General features: G+C 34.6%; 1 protein-coding gene and 1 non-coding gene across 2 annotated transcripts; one reads left to right on the top strand and one right to left on the bottom strand.

Moving 5' to 3' along the window:
• Window positions 1-11,556: 11,556 nt before the first annotated feature.
• Window positions 11,557-11,629, top strand: Trnaa-agc. Its single transcript has one exon. It is a non-coding gene; the product is annotated as a tRNA-Ala (tRNA).
• A 136-nt stretch (window positions 11,630-11,765) lies between these two features.
• Window positions 11,766-13,322, bottom strand: LOC113235761 (glutaryl-CoA dehydrogenase, mitochondrial). The gene has a single exon (XM_026471650.1). The coding sequence runs from the start codon at window positions 13,261-13,263 to the stop codon at window positions 11,983-11,985; it is 1,281 nt and encodes a 426-aa protein (XP_026327435.1). The 5' UTR covers window positions 13,264-13,322; the 3' UTR covers window positions 11,766-11,982.
• Window positions 13,323-14,527: the final 1,205 nt, after the last annotated feature.

Here is a 14,527-nt window from a genome sequence, read left to right on the forward strand (position 1 = left end):
TCGGTTCGAATCCGGCCGGATCGAAGGATTTTTTTCTGAGTGCTCGATCTTTGTATCCTTATAAACTTTGTATCTTTGTATCCTTATAAACTATACCACAGAAAGTACTGTCACATTACCTATTTCTGCCGCCAAGTAATAATGTTAACATTACTCTGTTCCGGTTTTGACATTACAGGCACATGGGGAAGCAGAAGCCGACATCGAGTGATTAGTAAAACTCACAAACAGTAAACTACATCTTAAACTTTCTATAGACAGTTCAACGCATTTGACATGTACAGCTACCCATTGACACGGTGTTGGCCCATCTTTCCTTTCGGCCACCGTCCGAAGGAGGCCGTCGGGCGGCGCTGCCTCGCACTCTACGTATCAGGGACGCTTCAGTATAGCGCTTAAGCCGTCCACTCGCGCCTTAGCGAACATTCTCAATGCGCTACAGTAGCGCGGGAACCCCAACAGCAATTTATGTGATAAGAATTATAAAATTGTTATATGACTTCTTACTTCAAAAAGTCGTTGTCGTGAATGACACCTAGTGAAAACGTATATTTTTTTAATATGTGAAAGGTAGATTCAAATCCAATTTATGTTAAACGCAAAGCAGAATCCACACGTGACGGAACTTAGTGCAGTGTCGACACAATCACTGCCCTAGTCACCTCAACTCTTCGCACCTCAAACGTGTAAGTATATTTTGCAAATTTCAGTCAAGTACTGTCTTTAAATTTAAAAAATAAAAAAAATAAATTGACTATCGGCCATAATCGGCTACCTTCAGAGCGCCGTCACACGATTGACATAATAGAGCCAAAATGTCACACAAGTATGAATATGAGTGACAGAGATTATGTTTTACAATGCCGAAATCAGCCGATCGTATAACGGTTGATATACTGTACATATTTTTTTAATTCCGACATAAATTTACGTTTATCCACACCCTCACCTTGCTGGGAAATAAAAACGCGGACTAGGTAAAAATATATAGAATCGCCTAAAAGACGTCTTCAAACGTTCACCTTGACCTCATCAAATTCAGATTGTATTCTTCGGGAATAAGGACATCAGGCAAAACTGTTATATTAATGAACGTGGAAATAATTAACCAAATATGTAGTTTTCATTACAAACTTCGTTTACCGGAAGGAGTTACCAAATAATATTTTTAAATGAAAATTTTTAATCAAAATTCTTGTTCGAAACCAATTACGAAATTCTGTCACGTATGAGGTGGAAATATAACACGAAGCAATCAATCATTGATTAAAATGATTATTTTACGAACTACGAGGGGCGGTTTGATCAATACGTGTCGTTAAGGTTACATAAAAACTTTTTCGGAATTTGTTTTATTTCTTAATTTAAAACTCGTTATTAAGCAACTGGCGTTACTTTTTTTAAATCAACGCAAAATAAAAAAAAATAGAAATACAAAAGTTAGGTGAGGTCGATATATTTATTGCAGATAGAGAAAATGGATTTTCGAGTGTTCGTTTCTCATTTGCAATCACTACATCAAAACTTGTTTAATTATGGTACGAACTATTGCCGCATTCCCTGTATGCACCAAATTTGGCCTCCTCTGTCTTTTTATATCTGATTTTTACCGATTTGCATCAAATGATTAAATGGCGAATGAAAGAACAGAGGCCTATTTTTTCAGTTTGACAAAAAATACTTTATTTGATAGGTTGAAGAAATTGAAATATCGCTATCGAATGTGTATACAGTTAAAAGGAGATTACGTAACAAAGTAAAACACAATTTAAAAAGTATGTATTTTTTCTTTTAAGCTTGCCAAACCAAACTCGTATATAATAACTGTCAATTAGATTTCGATAATAATAAAATTTTCTTACAAATTCGAGCGTATAACACTAAAGATTCCTAAAAAAAGTAATAAGAAATATTCGAATACGTTTAAATTTTTACTGTTTTGATAAAAGCCACAAATGCTTACATTAAAATCATAATTATAAACGGTAAAGGGTGAACCAACAACTGTTAAACCAAAAAAGATGGAAATTAGTTGAAATTAAAAGCTATCTCTTTGTATACCGAACAGGCCCTCGAACCGTTCCATAAAATTTTGTTATTGCCTTTAAACGTAGGAAATTTAAACAATGATTACAATCTGGATTTATAGACATTTGCAATGTAAATGCTAATAGAATCGGTGAACCCTCTTTGAAAAATATTGACGACAAGGTGTCCGGTCTGTTTTGCAAGACAAAATGGAATTACGTACTTGGTTTTCAATATCCACTTCAATACATACGGTATATATTATTAAACAAAGGAAGTGGCTGCATTAAAAAAAAATCAATTTGTAAGACTTGTAGTAGTAATTATCTATATGTCGCACTGCTATGTGATAAGTCTGCTCGGGTTTTTCGTTCTACACAATTACACTATTTATTGCATTTATTAATTATAATATCTTAGCAAACAAGTCAATCCAGTCCTCAGCTCAGTAACTTTCACGAGAAAATGCAAAAAAATCATTTAAACAACATAAAAACTGCATTTCTAAGACCTTATAACTAGTTACATGTGTCTTATCATGGTATGACTTCTTTTGGACTCAACTCGCGACAAGGAAGTGTGTAACCGTACGGAAATACAGAGAAAATAAAAAAATGTCATACCGAAATGTGATAAGGAACCTGTAATTAGTGATAACCGTATAGAAATTACCATCATCAGTCCATTATAAGTCCATTACTAGGCACGGGCCTCCTCTAAAGAGAGGGTTATAGTCTGCACGCTTGCCCAATATGGGTTGGGAATTTCACACATTTTCCAAGGCATATGGTATTTTTCACGTACAGATGTCACCTTCATTAAATACAAACAATAATAGAGATAAAATTATTTCATCAGGCTTATTTACTTGTCTATTTACTATACTCGGTTTGCAAAGACTACTCCATATATCACAGTCCCTTGCCTCTAGGCAAGGCAAGGTGCAGACTTGCAAAACTTACACGGTGAAGTTAGAGTACAGACTTTTTCTATCCCACAAGCGTTGTTCTTCACTAAAGTTTCCACATTCCTGTTAGAAGAGTGGAACAGTTAGGAAACTTTGGTGTAATTTGCATCTCTCTTCCGCATCTGAATCACAATGAGCCAAAAAGCAATTAATACTTGAAGTAGCCTGATTCCGGTTTTAAACTAAGTGCTCCTTTGAGTTTTCAGTCCGATTGCCATCAATGGAAAGTAAGTAGGTACTTATAATTGCCTTTTGGAATTCGTTTATTAACGTACCTACGAACAACGTTTCAAGATTTGTACATTGTCATACTATTGCACAAATTAAATATTTTCAGATATATACAAAAAGTTGACGGGTATTGAACACTAATTCCATCGTAGAGATTACTTCGAATTGTTGAAGATTTCGGGAAAATGTCCTCCATAGTCCCAGGTACCTTATTTTGTTTTATTTATTCGGAACAACGACTATATATAACGATTTACAATGAATATTTTTAAGTAAAGTTTAATTATGGCAAAAGTTTGTACCCCAAAAAGATAAAAAAAACCTAAAATTTATCTATATTATGAGGCATAACAAAAAGAGCAATGTGAAGTGTGCAATCCTGACTTACAAAATAGCGTGCAATTAAAAAAAATTTAATAAATAAATAAACACAAAACAAGAAAAATAAACTAATTCTGTAAGTGGTACTCCGCACTGTATTCGAATTTCAGTTATTTTCAAATAGGAGTGTTGCCTATTTCCTTCTAAAAGTGTGCTTCGATCCTACAAACGGATCCAGTGCATAAAATTTTTGACTAAAAGCACGCATGATTATGATTATGAATACAAAGATCGAAAACGCAAAAAACCTGACAGGACTCGAAGCTGCGTCTGTACGCCAATCAAGGGCAACTGCTCTACCAATTGATCTACAGGACGAGTCAACAAACCTTACGAATTTCTCTATCCGTTTATTACAGATATTTATTTTTTGTTTTAACGGCTTTTTTGCGTTAGCACCACGTGTGAAAAATCTATGAAAGTTTTTCGTCACTCGACTTGCTTAAAGTTGTTGCGAGTCCTATAAGATCAAAGGAGTTTTTCTGTGTGTTCGGTCTTTGTATTTATAATTATAAATAGGTGGTGATATGTAATATGAGCCATGGCACGATACATTACCAGGAATATTTCCCAGGGGTACCAACAAACCATAAGATTTGTTTTAAAGTAGTCGTGTTTAGTTTTTTTTTATGACACCAAGCGGTGGCCCGTCACCCTGAGACATAAGTTGACAAGTCCCAAGTGCCTGTAATTTCACCAGCGCCCTTTTTCCTTCAAAACCGGAACACAGTAATGCTTACATTTACTTTTTAACGGCAGAAATAGGTAAGATGACAGTACTTCCCAGGACGAACTCCCACAAGGAGCTCTAGTGCTACTAAATACAGTCGCCTAATACCTCAAGGAGCGGCATGTGCCCAAACTGGCGTACTTTGGTGTCAGTGGCCAAAATCCACTTCGGGTCGCTAAACCAGCGAAGTAAATTATACAAATAATTATTCCTTGCTTAAATTGTGAAGGACAACGTCGTGTTGAAACCTATAACTTTCGAAAAAGACTCTCAGAACTCATGCAAGACATGTGAAGTCGCATTAAGAAACCGTAGTCAATTTTAACCTAAATTAAAGCAAAACCGTGCGGGATTGGACTATCAGCAAAGTAAACGCGTTACTGCATTAAGGGTTCTTTTTGTGTGCAGGCAACAACAGTCAACCTAAAACGCAGTAATGCTCAAATTACCGCTTGGCGGCAGAAATAGAGAGGGTGACAGTACTTCCCCAAATGAATTCACAAGGAGCTCCACTGCTACTAACACTACCACTACTACTCATTTAGTTTTTGTACCTTTGTTTTTGAACTTGACCATTAGTAAGGACGCTATGTATTCTAACCCTATGACTTCCCTTGCTAAATCTCTCCTGGCCAGTGAACCGCGCCCCTTGAACGACTGAATTTAGTTATAAGTAAATACCTCCATCGGACCTGTGACATAATGACAGCAGAGTTTATATCAAAAGTGTTCAAATCAAAAATAATAATATCAGCCTTAGTAAAACAAACCTAAAATTACTCGAAATGATTTATTTTTCATAAATCATTTCGAGTAACTAATAAATAATAATAATAAAACAAAAAGTTAATTAGCACATGCAACGATTGTAAAATGCGCTTGTCAACTGCAGAATGGAGCTTGCGGATGTCAGCTTATTGTTATGACGTGTGATGTTATCCTTCATTACGGAAAATTGCAAGCTGTTTTTGCAGTTTGCAATGTTATGACAAGTGTGCTTTTACGTGATCATACATAAAGTTTTTGTAGCTTTTGTCATTAAAGCTTTTTCTGCCTCGCCAACAGAAATACATTCTATGACGCCTTTCATTCATAAAAGTCTAATTAAAATTTAATTTTTTAAATGAATTTAATTTAAGATTCAAATTTAGAGTGAATATTAGAGAGCGGTTTGATAAATACGTGACTTTAAAGTTAAATAATAACCTCTATTTGGAATTTATTTTTATTTCTTAATGTAGAACTCCTTACTAAACAACTGACGTTACGTTTTACCGATTTGGTCATATTATATTATTATTATATTAATTATTATATTAATACTTTTACATTTGATTTTCTACCGATTTGCATCAAATAAAAAAGTGATAGCTGAAACAGAAGCAGCAGGGGCGAGGATGGGTTGAAGCAGTTGGGATATCTCTGGTCAAGGTATATGAAGTTAAAAGGAGATTACGTAGATATATAAACCATAATTTAAATAAAAAGTTTTTTCTTCTTTTGAAAAGTCACGGATTTGTTTTGTTTATTTTGGAGGAAATAAAGAGAGAAATACCACATACAAATTCTTTTTTATCTGTCTATATAACTTTTGCTTATTTTCCCTTTCTAGACTTGCAAATAGAGGTGGAGCGATGAAGACTGGCACAAGATATAGTATTTTATCAGTGTTGCCAGAGAGTTGGAAGAAGTTAGAGAGGCTTTCACTAGTAAAAGCGAACCTTTGCTTGTAATACTAACAAACAGAATAAGCACATAATAAACTGCAAGTATTTCATTTATATGGTAAGAAATAAATAAAGTTATTATTATTATTATTACTTTCTAGACTTTCCACCCTAATGGTCACTTTCGAGATATTGGTACTTAATAGTACATTGTGTAAGGATGGTAAATAAGAAATTACTAACGGAAGTCTATGAGAAGCTCGAAGACGAAAGCTGAGGGCTTATAATAACTCGAGTTTTGTGTTTTTTTACCGTCCGTGACACTTACAATGTTTTTCATCACATTTGCGAGGAAAAAAATACAATATAAATATGGCTTACAACACAATGATTATGGATGTGGCGAACGGCGGATTTTCTGTTCTTTTTTTTAAACTCTTCCTTAGATAATACAACTCGAACTAAAATGTTGTATAAAGCAAACACGCATGCATACAGGCATGATGAAATGTAAAAAAAAATGGTAAAATTTTGTACAGAAAATAATTAAAATCAATGACAATAAATACTTAATAATATAAGTATTTAAGGAGTATGTGGCTGAACTGCGATAAAATTTCTGATTAAATAACATTTTAAGCAAATATTTCAATTTTACACTAAGTAACCTCCTGGCTTGAACTTGAACCTAGCCTATATAGGGAAGTATGTCGTGGTACCAATAAAAAGACTTACCGACCATAGCTGTAATAGAAAGAAAAAACGTGGTTTTTATTTGGGGCATTATAGGCAAGTAAGCCACCATGCAATCATACCATTTACGAGCAAGTGTGATGAAAAGGTTTTTTCTTTGAATATCGCTGATTTTCCTTTAAAACAACTGAAACCGAATAAGTTATAAAAAATATACCGCTTATAGAAGGTTGTAGATTTCATTTCGCTGATCCAGTAAGTATAATAACTCAATTTCGCTAACATGTCGATTACGTTAGATAAGATAAGGATATAGCATATTCAACTTTACTGTTTTCTAGAAAACACATCAATACAATATCTACATAAACTTAGTAGCTTTAGGCGTAAATAATAGGTCGATAATGATGTATTGATATTCGCGCAAGCGCGTCTGGCTAATTCGTAAATCATTTGTCCATCGCAAACCGTTCACAGTGCAAATGACGTCATCATTAATTTTCATCGTAATTAGACGCAGTATATACAGTATATCAATATATACCAATATTTAATCATTTTTATGTAACCTAGCTTAATAGCAACAACGTTTGATAATCGTAGGGTATTATGTCGATACCTATAATAGAGGGTAAAAAATAACCCTTTTCAAAATCTAACCTGTGGGATTTAGTTTTATGGGCTGACGTATGTGTATTAGTGACTATAGAGAGTATCTCATAAAAACTGATTCACTCACATACTCGCACATGGGAAAATATATTCTTTTTTCAAAATGAAAATAATGTTTTGTTATCATGAATACGATCACAAGGTGAAAATTATCAGTTTTGTTAACTAATAACGATCGAAAATCGTACCCACATTAAATCCTTTTAAATGTTTTTCGTCCGACTTAAAAAAAAGTAGGAGGTTCGATTGTATTTTTTTTTGTTTTATGTGTATGTTACGCGATTACTTTTTGTACTATTTGTGTACCGATTTCGATCATTCTTTTTTATTAGAAAGGGGGTATCTCACTAGAAGTCTGTAAGAGTGGTAAATTAAGGGATGAATCCGGTTTACCAACTTTCCGTTAAACGATTTCATTAAAACTTGACAAATTTATGTAATTCCACTAGCTTTTGAGGTCGCTTTTCTTATAAAAAAGACTATCAGACTAATGTATTGATCCTTTCATAATAATCTACTTTATTCATATATATAGCGCCTGCTAGAAATTTAATAGCAAATTGAACTTCCCTCCAATAGCAAAAAAGTCCGAAGTAAAGTCAAAGGTGAAAACACCTTTTTAAAAACAAAAAGGACACGCGGCTATGACCACAAAACCAACCCAGCCAGTGTTTGGAGCAAACCGCTTTTTCTCTGTCGCTTCATCCTATTAATAAAATAAATAATTTAAATAACAAGCTGCGAGATTCAGGTTTGTTATAGCTGGCGTTTGTGGAGGAATTCGTTTGTGGCGCGAAACAAAGATTATTTTGGTTTCATAATTGAGAGAGATTATGTACCGTGTTATTTTGCAATTATCGTTTTTGTTGGTGATGCGACATAAATGAAGGATGCTGGTAAATGCATAGTGAAAAAAGCACTATTAATTACCTTTATATTTATTAATCCAAGTATATATTTATACAGAATATATTCTACACGATATATTGCGGAGAGTACGCAATGGAATTGCACGATTTAATTCCACCTTCGCCTTCCGAAATAAAGTGTTTGTATCAATGCAAAATAGCTAGATTTAAATACCTACTAGTTTGTTATAATCATTAATACAAAGATCAGAAAGAAGAAAAGTTGGTATAACGTCTGGCACGGTATGCTAGAAGACGTCGGTTCGAATCCGGCCGGATCGAAAGATTTTTTTCTTATTGTTCAATATTTGTATTAAAAATTATAAAAAACTGGTGGAGTAATTAAAAAAAAATTGAATATAAATTCAATAAAATTTAAACACCTATTTAAAAATAATTCAAATCCAAGGGTAGTATCTCAACTTCTAATTCTTAAAACAAAGTGTTTTTGGAGTTAAGACACGATGTATTACTGCAAAACAGCAGAGATGAGATATAGAGATAAAGATAGAAGTTAGTACCTATTTGATAACAACTATGCTTTATTATGATAATAGATCCTTTAAGCGTGGTATTTCATCGTATATTGAAATAAAGCGTTTTTTGGAGTTAAGATAAAACACTATATATTACTGCAAAATAGCTAGAAGTACCTATTTGATAATAATAATGATTTATATATTCATAGTAGATCCTTTAAAGCGTAGTATTCCAAATTCCTAATATTGAAATAAAGTATTTTTTTAAGATTGAAAACTGAAAAAAATATTGCCCCACCCTAACTTCTTATTATCTGGTAATTCGTTTAATACACCATTAACGCTTTCAAGATAATAAGCATACAAATAAAGCTCCTTATGACATTAAGTACAAAACCATTTTACTTTAACGTTTTGCGGGAACCGATACTTAATATCTTCCTTTATTATTTTGCGTAGGTGAAATTGAGAACTGCGTATGACGACATGATGAGTTTCTTAATTGAAAATTGAATCCCTTATAATTTAGGGACGAGGAAATTTGAAGATGAAATTGCTCACTACACTGGCTTAATTGCTTAAAATAGATTCCAATACCACAAAGACAGAAAGAGACACGAGACGTTTACCATCCACATTCTATATTTTCCACCACCGTTTTTACGCACGGATTTTCCTCATACAATACTGCCTGTGGGTGCGGTTCATTCGATATAACAACGATTGGTATATTTTTGGACGAAATAACGCTCCACGGATATAATTAATTCATATCTATGTTGTTTGGTTACGGTACTTAGTGACAGTTACAGTTATAGTGCCACAAAGAGCTTTACATTGCAAAGATCTGAAGGGCACTGCCACTGCGGCCGTCACCTTGAGACATAAGTTGATAAGTCTCATGTGCCTATAATTTTACTAGCACCCTTACCCTTCAAAACCGAAACACAATAATGCACACATTACTGTTTGGTGGCAGAAATAGGTAATGTGACAGGTACTTCCTTGGACGAACTCTTCCACAAGGCTGCTACTAAAAACATGTAAACATATTAATATACCGATGGTATAATATACATTATTTTAATATATTATACTCGTAACATTTATACCATTAATTCATTATATTAGTCAGTCATTATATCTAATATTTATTATACTGAAGGTATGGAAATGTACCTTTTGTAATTGTACCACTAATTAATTATATCCCATGAGTGATTATGTCCTTTTAAATTATATCAAATATCGTTATATCTAACGAAAATAAATCATAATATAAGTATGTTGTTTTAGTGGTTTTATCGACCAATATCATTTAGCAGCAATAGAGCTCCTTGTGCAAGAGTTCGTCCAAGGTAGTACTGCCAGCTTACCTATTTCTGCCGCCAAACAGTAATGTCAGCATTACTGTGTTCCGGTTTTGAAGGGCAAGGGTGCTGGTGAAATTACAGGTGCATTGGCCTTGTCAACTTATGTCTCAGTGTGATGGGCGCAGTGGCAGTGCACATCAGATCTTTGCAATTTAAAGTTCTGAGTGTTACAGTAACTGTTAAGAACAGGCGCGTTGTTCACCATAAGACGCACGACTTGTTCGTGCCGTCATTTATGTTATAAAAAAGCACACCCACTGTTTGTATTGAATAAGGTAAAACATTTTAATTTACCTCATCAAAGTGCCGATTGTTTTAGAAATATCAAATTGCAGCTAGCAATAAGCATGCATTGCTTCAAGATTATAAGCAAATAACAATATAACTCAGAGAGACTTTTTCCAAACAAAAAATAACGTATAAAATATCTGGCAATAACAATGCCTACGAATCATTTTATCTCCACTCACCACAGCGCCGTTCGAACACCCTACGCAAACAATCCAAAGGATAGACGATTCCATTTCCCCATATTAAATACAATTTCCATGCAACCCCTTATTACTATGCCTAATAAACAATAAGAACGATCGTCGCTCGCATAAAGCGATATTTTAGTAGGTGCTCTGTGACAAAACTGCCCGTTTACACGGCAATGTGCCAACGTGCCGTCGCAGAGAATTGGTTTAGGGTGTGACATGATTGCTATAGTTAAAAAAAAGCAATATTTTAAACAAAATGTAATTAAGGCATTGATTTTGCAGTGCTCAATTGTAGTAGTGGTAGTATTCTCGATCGACTTTGCCACGAAATAACCGCTAATATCGTGTTCATGATTTTTTTACCGCACATACTTATAGCCCCGCAATAAGGAAACACCGTATCACCCTGACACACATAAGCAACAACAAATCACACCCAAACTCACGAGGCCATACAAATATTTCTCCCGGCCCAGGAATCGAACCCGCGACCTCAGCATGGCAAACCAGCATAGTAACCGTTCGGCCATGGAGATAGTTCCATGATTAATAATTTTATAATAATACTGTTAATAATAATAATATAAAATTAGACACCTATTTATTAATTTATTAAGTCGTAGTCTGTGAGAATATTTAATGATCACTGGAAAGTATTAATTAGTTAAGTATGTGATTACATTCCAAAAAAAAAAACTGAAAATAGTTAAGCATTTGTGAATTAAGTCAAAACTAGGTAGATCCTAACTAGAGCAAGCTGACGTAAAACCGACCGAATTATAGACGTTTATAGACAAATAAACATAACGGCAATAAATATAAGCACATTAAATTACAGCATTACGATCTATAGGATATAAGAACAGTTACAGACTTTTACAAGTAAGTAAGACTAACAAAACTGGTAACCGCTTCCAGTCATTAATTTCGAAGCGTTTGAACATCGGGGGCGTAGCTCAGATGGTAGAGCGCTCGCTTAGCATGCGAGAGGTACCGGGATCGATACCCGGCGCCTCCAACCGAAATCTTTTTTGTTGCAATTTATGACTTTTCTTACAATGTTCTTCAGAGGGGTAAATAAATCTAAAGCAGTAAACTCTCAATTTTGCTTTATACATTAAATTCGGCTCTCATATTTTATTTTGGAACGACAATAAAAGATTTTTTTTAAAGACGGCATAATTTCGTTAACATTTAATAAAGTACAACAAAATACATATTAATTAATGTCAATTTAGTAATATACAGCAATTTCCTTCTAAGATGAAAATTACTTTATATTTCCAAAGACATATCTATTTTTTTATACAAATTTTTCCTTCTAAGGTACAACGAACACATGTACATACTTACACTTGTAGGTACATGTTACTAGGAAAATGCTGGTATGCCGGTAATCGCCCTACCCAATATCAGTGCGTGAATATCGTGAGTTCCTTCGTAAGTATTAACGGCCTCCAAGTTCATTACGTGCCTTATCACATGGTACTCGTCTGAGACGCCATTGCCGCCAAGTATGTCCCTAGCTGCCCTTGCGATTTCCAAAGCCTTGCCGCAATTGTTTCTCTTAATCAAAGACACCATTTCTGGAGCTACCTTATCTTTATCCTTTAGACGACCGACAGCCAACGCTGCCTGGTACCCTATAGCTATCTCAGTCGCCATATCAGCCAACTTCTTCTGTATTAGCTGGTTAGCGGCGAGAGGCCTTCCAAATTGAATCCTATCTAATGTGTACTGACGGGCGATCCGCAAACATGTTTCAGCGGCCCCAAGAGCGCCCCAAGCGATTCCATACCGCGCGTTATTGAGACATCCGAACGGCCCCTTCAGACCTACTACGTTTGGCAATAAATTCTCCTCCGATATAGCCACTTCGTCAAGCAATATCATACCCGTCGCCGACGCTCGCAAAGAAAACTTTCCATTGATTTTGGGCGTGTCCAGACCTTTTTTGACTTGTGACCTGTCGACGATAAATCCTCTAATTTTTTCCTCATCGTCTTTCGCCCAAACTACAAGTACATCAGCAATGGGTGAATTAGTAATCCACGTTTTGGCTCCTCTGAGTACATAAGTTTTAGATTTCGAATCGTATTTTGCTTTTGTGATCATTCCTCCTGCATCACTGCCGAAGTTTGGTTCAGTCAATCCAAAACAACCGACTAACTCCCCTTTGGCCATTTTCGGAAGGTATTTTTGCTTTTGTTCTTCACTTCCATACATATAAATAGCACCCATAGCTAAACTGCTTTGCACGCTCATAGCTGATCTGTAAGCCGAGTCTACACCATCCAATTCTCTTGTCAGTAGTCCATACGTGACGTAATTCAAACCGGCACATCCGTAACCTTTAATGGTAGCTCCTAATGCACCTAATTCCCCCAACTCTTTATAAATTTCTTTGTTGAAAATTTCGTTTCTGTTCGCTTCGATAATTCTTGGCAATAGTTTCTCGTTACAGTAAGCCCTAAACGTATCACGAATTGCTTTTTCGTCGTCGTATAATTGCGAATCTAGATTCAGTGGATCTTCCCAGTTGAAATTTATTTTAGTTTTTCTGGAGCATGTTGTCGACAACGCCCTCAAATTAGAGTTATTTTTGCACACACTCGTTAAAACAGTCGAAAATCTCGTCAGTGACACAACCATGTTAAACAATTTCACTCGTTTATTTGATAAAGTAGCACTGGAATAGTAGGCGTTATCAGTTGTTTACTTGTTATTTTCGACGAGTCTATTTGTATAAGTCTCTAATTGCGCACTTTGTATGTGACACTTTCCTTACATTTACACTTGCGTATAAACAAAAAAACACTGATTATTTGAAACTACTATCAGTCTTACGAATTGCGTAATAAATGCTGTAATAAAAGTTGAAATTTTTCACTTGTTTTGAGTTGTGTTGAAGCACATAACCTCGCCACTGACCTAGTGACAGCTAACTATTTTAATAACGTTCTGTTACTGACTTCACTCCGGTTCTTATACGTGTGTGCTGCGTATGTGTTACTCGTGTATTATGGGTGTTAGTTAGCTATCTCGTTCATTGTCATTGAAATTCGGCTCGATTCCCGTTTTTATTATTTAGGCAGTAAAGTTTAATATTATAACGCTCTCACAAAATTAAATTTTTTACCATTTATTTCCACAGTTATTATCGAAAAGGCGTAGCTTTATATCATTCTGATAAATGAACCGATTGATAACTGTGGTTTTGCAATGATATTGAGAACCTTCAAATGATATGAGATCTGATTCTTTTCTATTTTTTTCATTATTGTATTAACAATTTATTAACATTCTTTTCTTTTTTTTTCTTATTTGTAATATGAATCTAAAGATAGAATCGAACTTGTTCTGTTTTCCATCAACAATTTAACAAAAACTGGTTTTTAGTTTTACTTCTTTATAGAAGGAAAAAAGAACAAAGCATCACAGATACTAACTAATTAACAAATAAGAAGTATAATATTAAGTAAATCTATTTCTCCGATATTTATTAATATTTCCTAGCTTTGTTTCATTTGTCTATAATTAAGATTAGAATATCAGTAGGTCTTTAGTAAAAGTAATGCTCCTTGTGAAAGAATTCGTCCAGGGAAGTACATACCTTACCAATTTCTGCCGCCAAGCAGCAATGTGACTATTACTGCGTTACGGTTATGAAGGGTGAGGGTGATGATGAATTTACCGACACATGGGACTTGTCAACTTATGATTCTGAGTGACGAGTGCGGTAGCAATGCCACTCAGATCTTTGCTTTAAAGTATGATATGTTCCTATAATTTGGTATCATACAAAAAAGAGTCTACACGATCTGCACATTGCTTTGACTGTTGGTTTTTTATTTGTCTACACAATAGGAGGGTAGTATGATACCTTTACATAAACCTTAACCTATAGAACTTATAT

The sequence above is a fragment of the Hyposmocoma kahamanoa genome, unplaced genomic scaffold (genome assembly GCF_003589595.1).
Source record: "Hyposmocoma kahamanoa isolate Upper Pololo Valley unplaced genomic scaffold, ASM358959v1 88, whole genome shotgun sequence".
In the NCBI taxonomy this organism is placed as follows: domain Eukaryota; kingdom Metazoa; phylum Arthropoda; class Insecta; order Lepidoptera; family Cosmopterigidae; genus Hyposmocoma; species Hyposmocoma kahamanoa.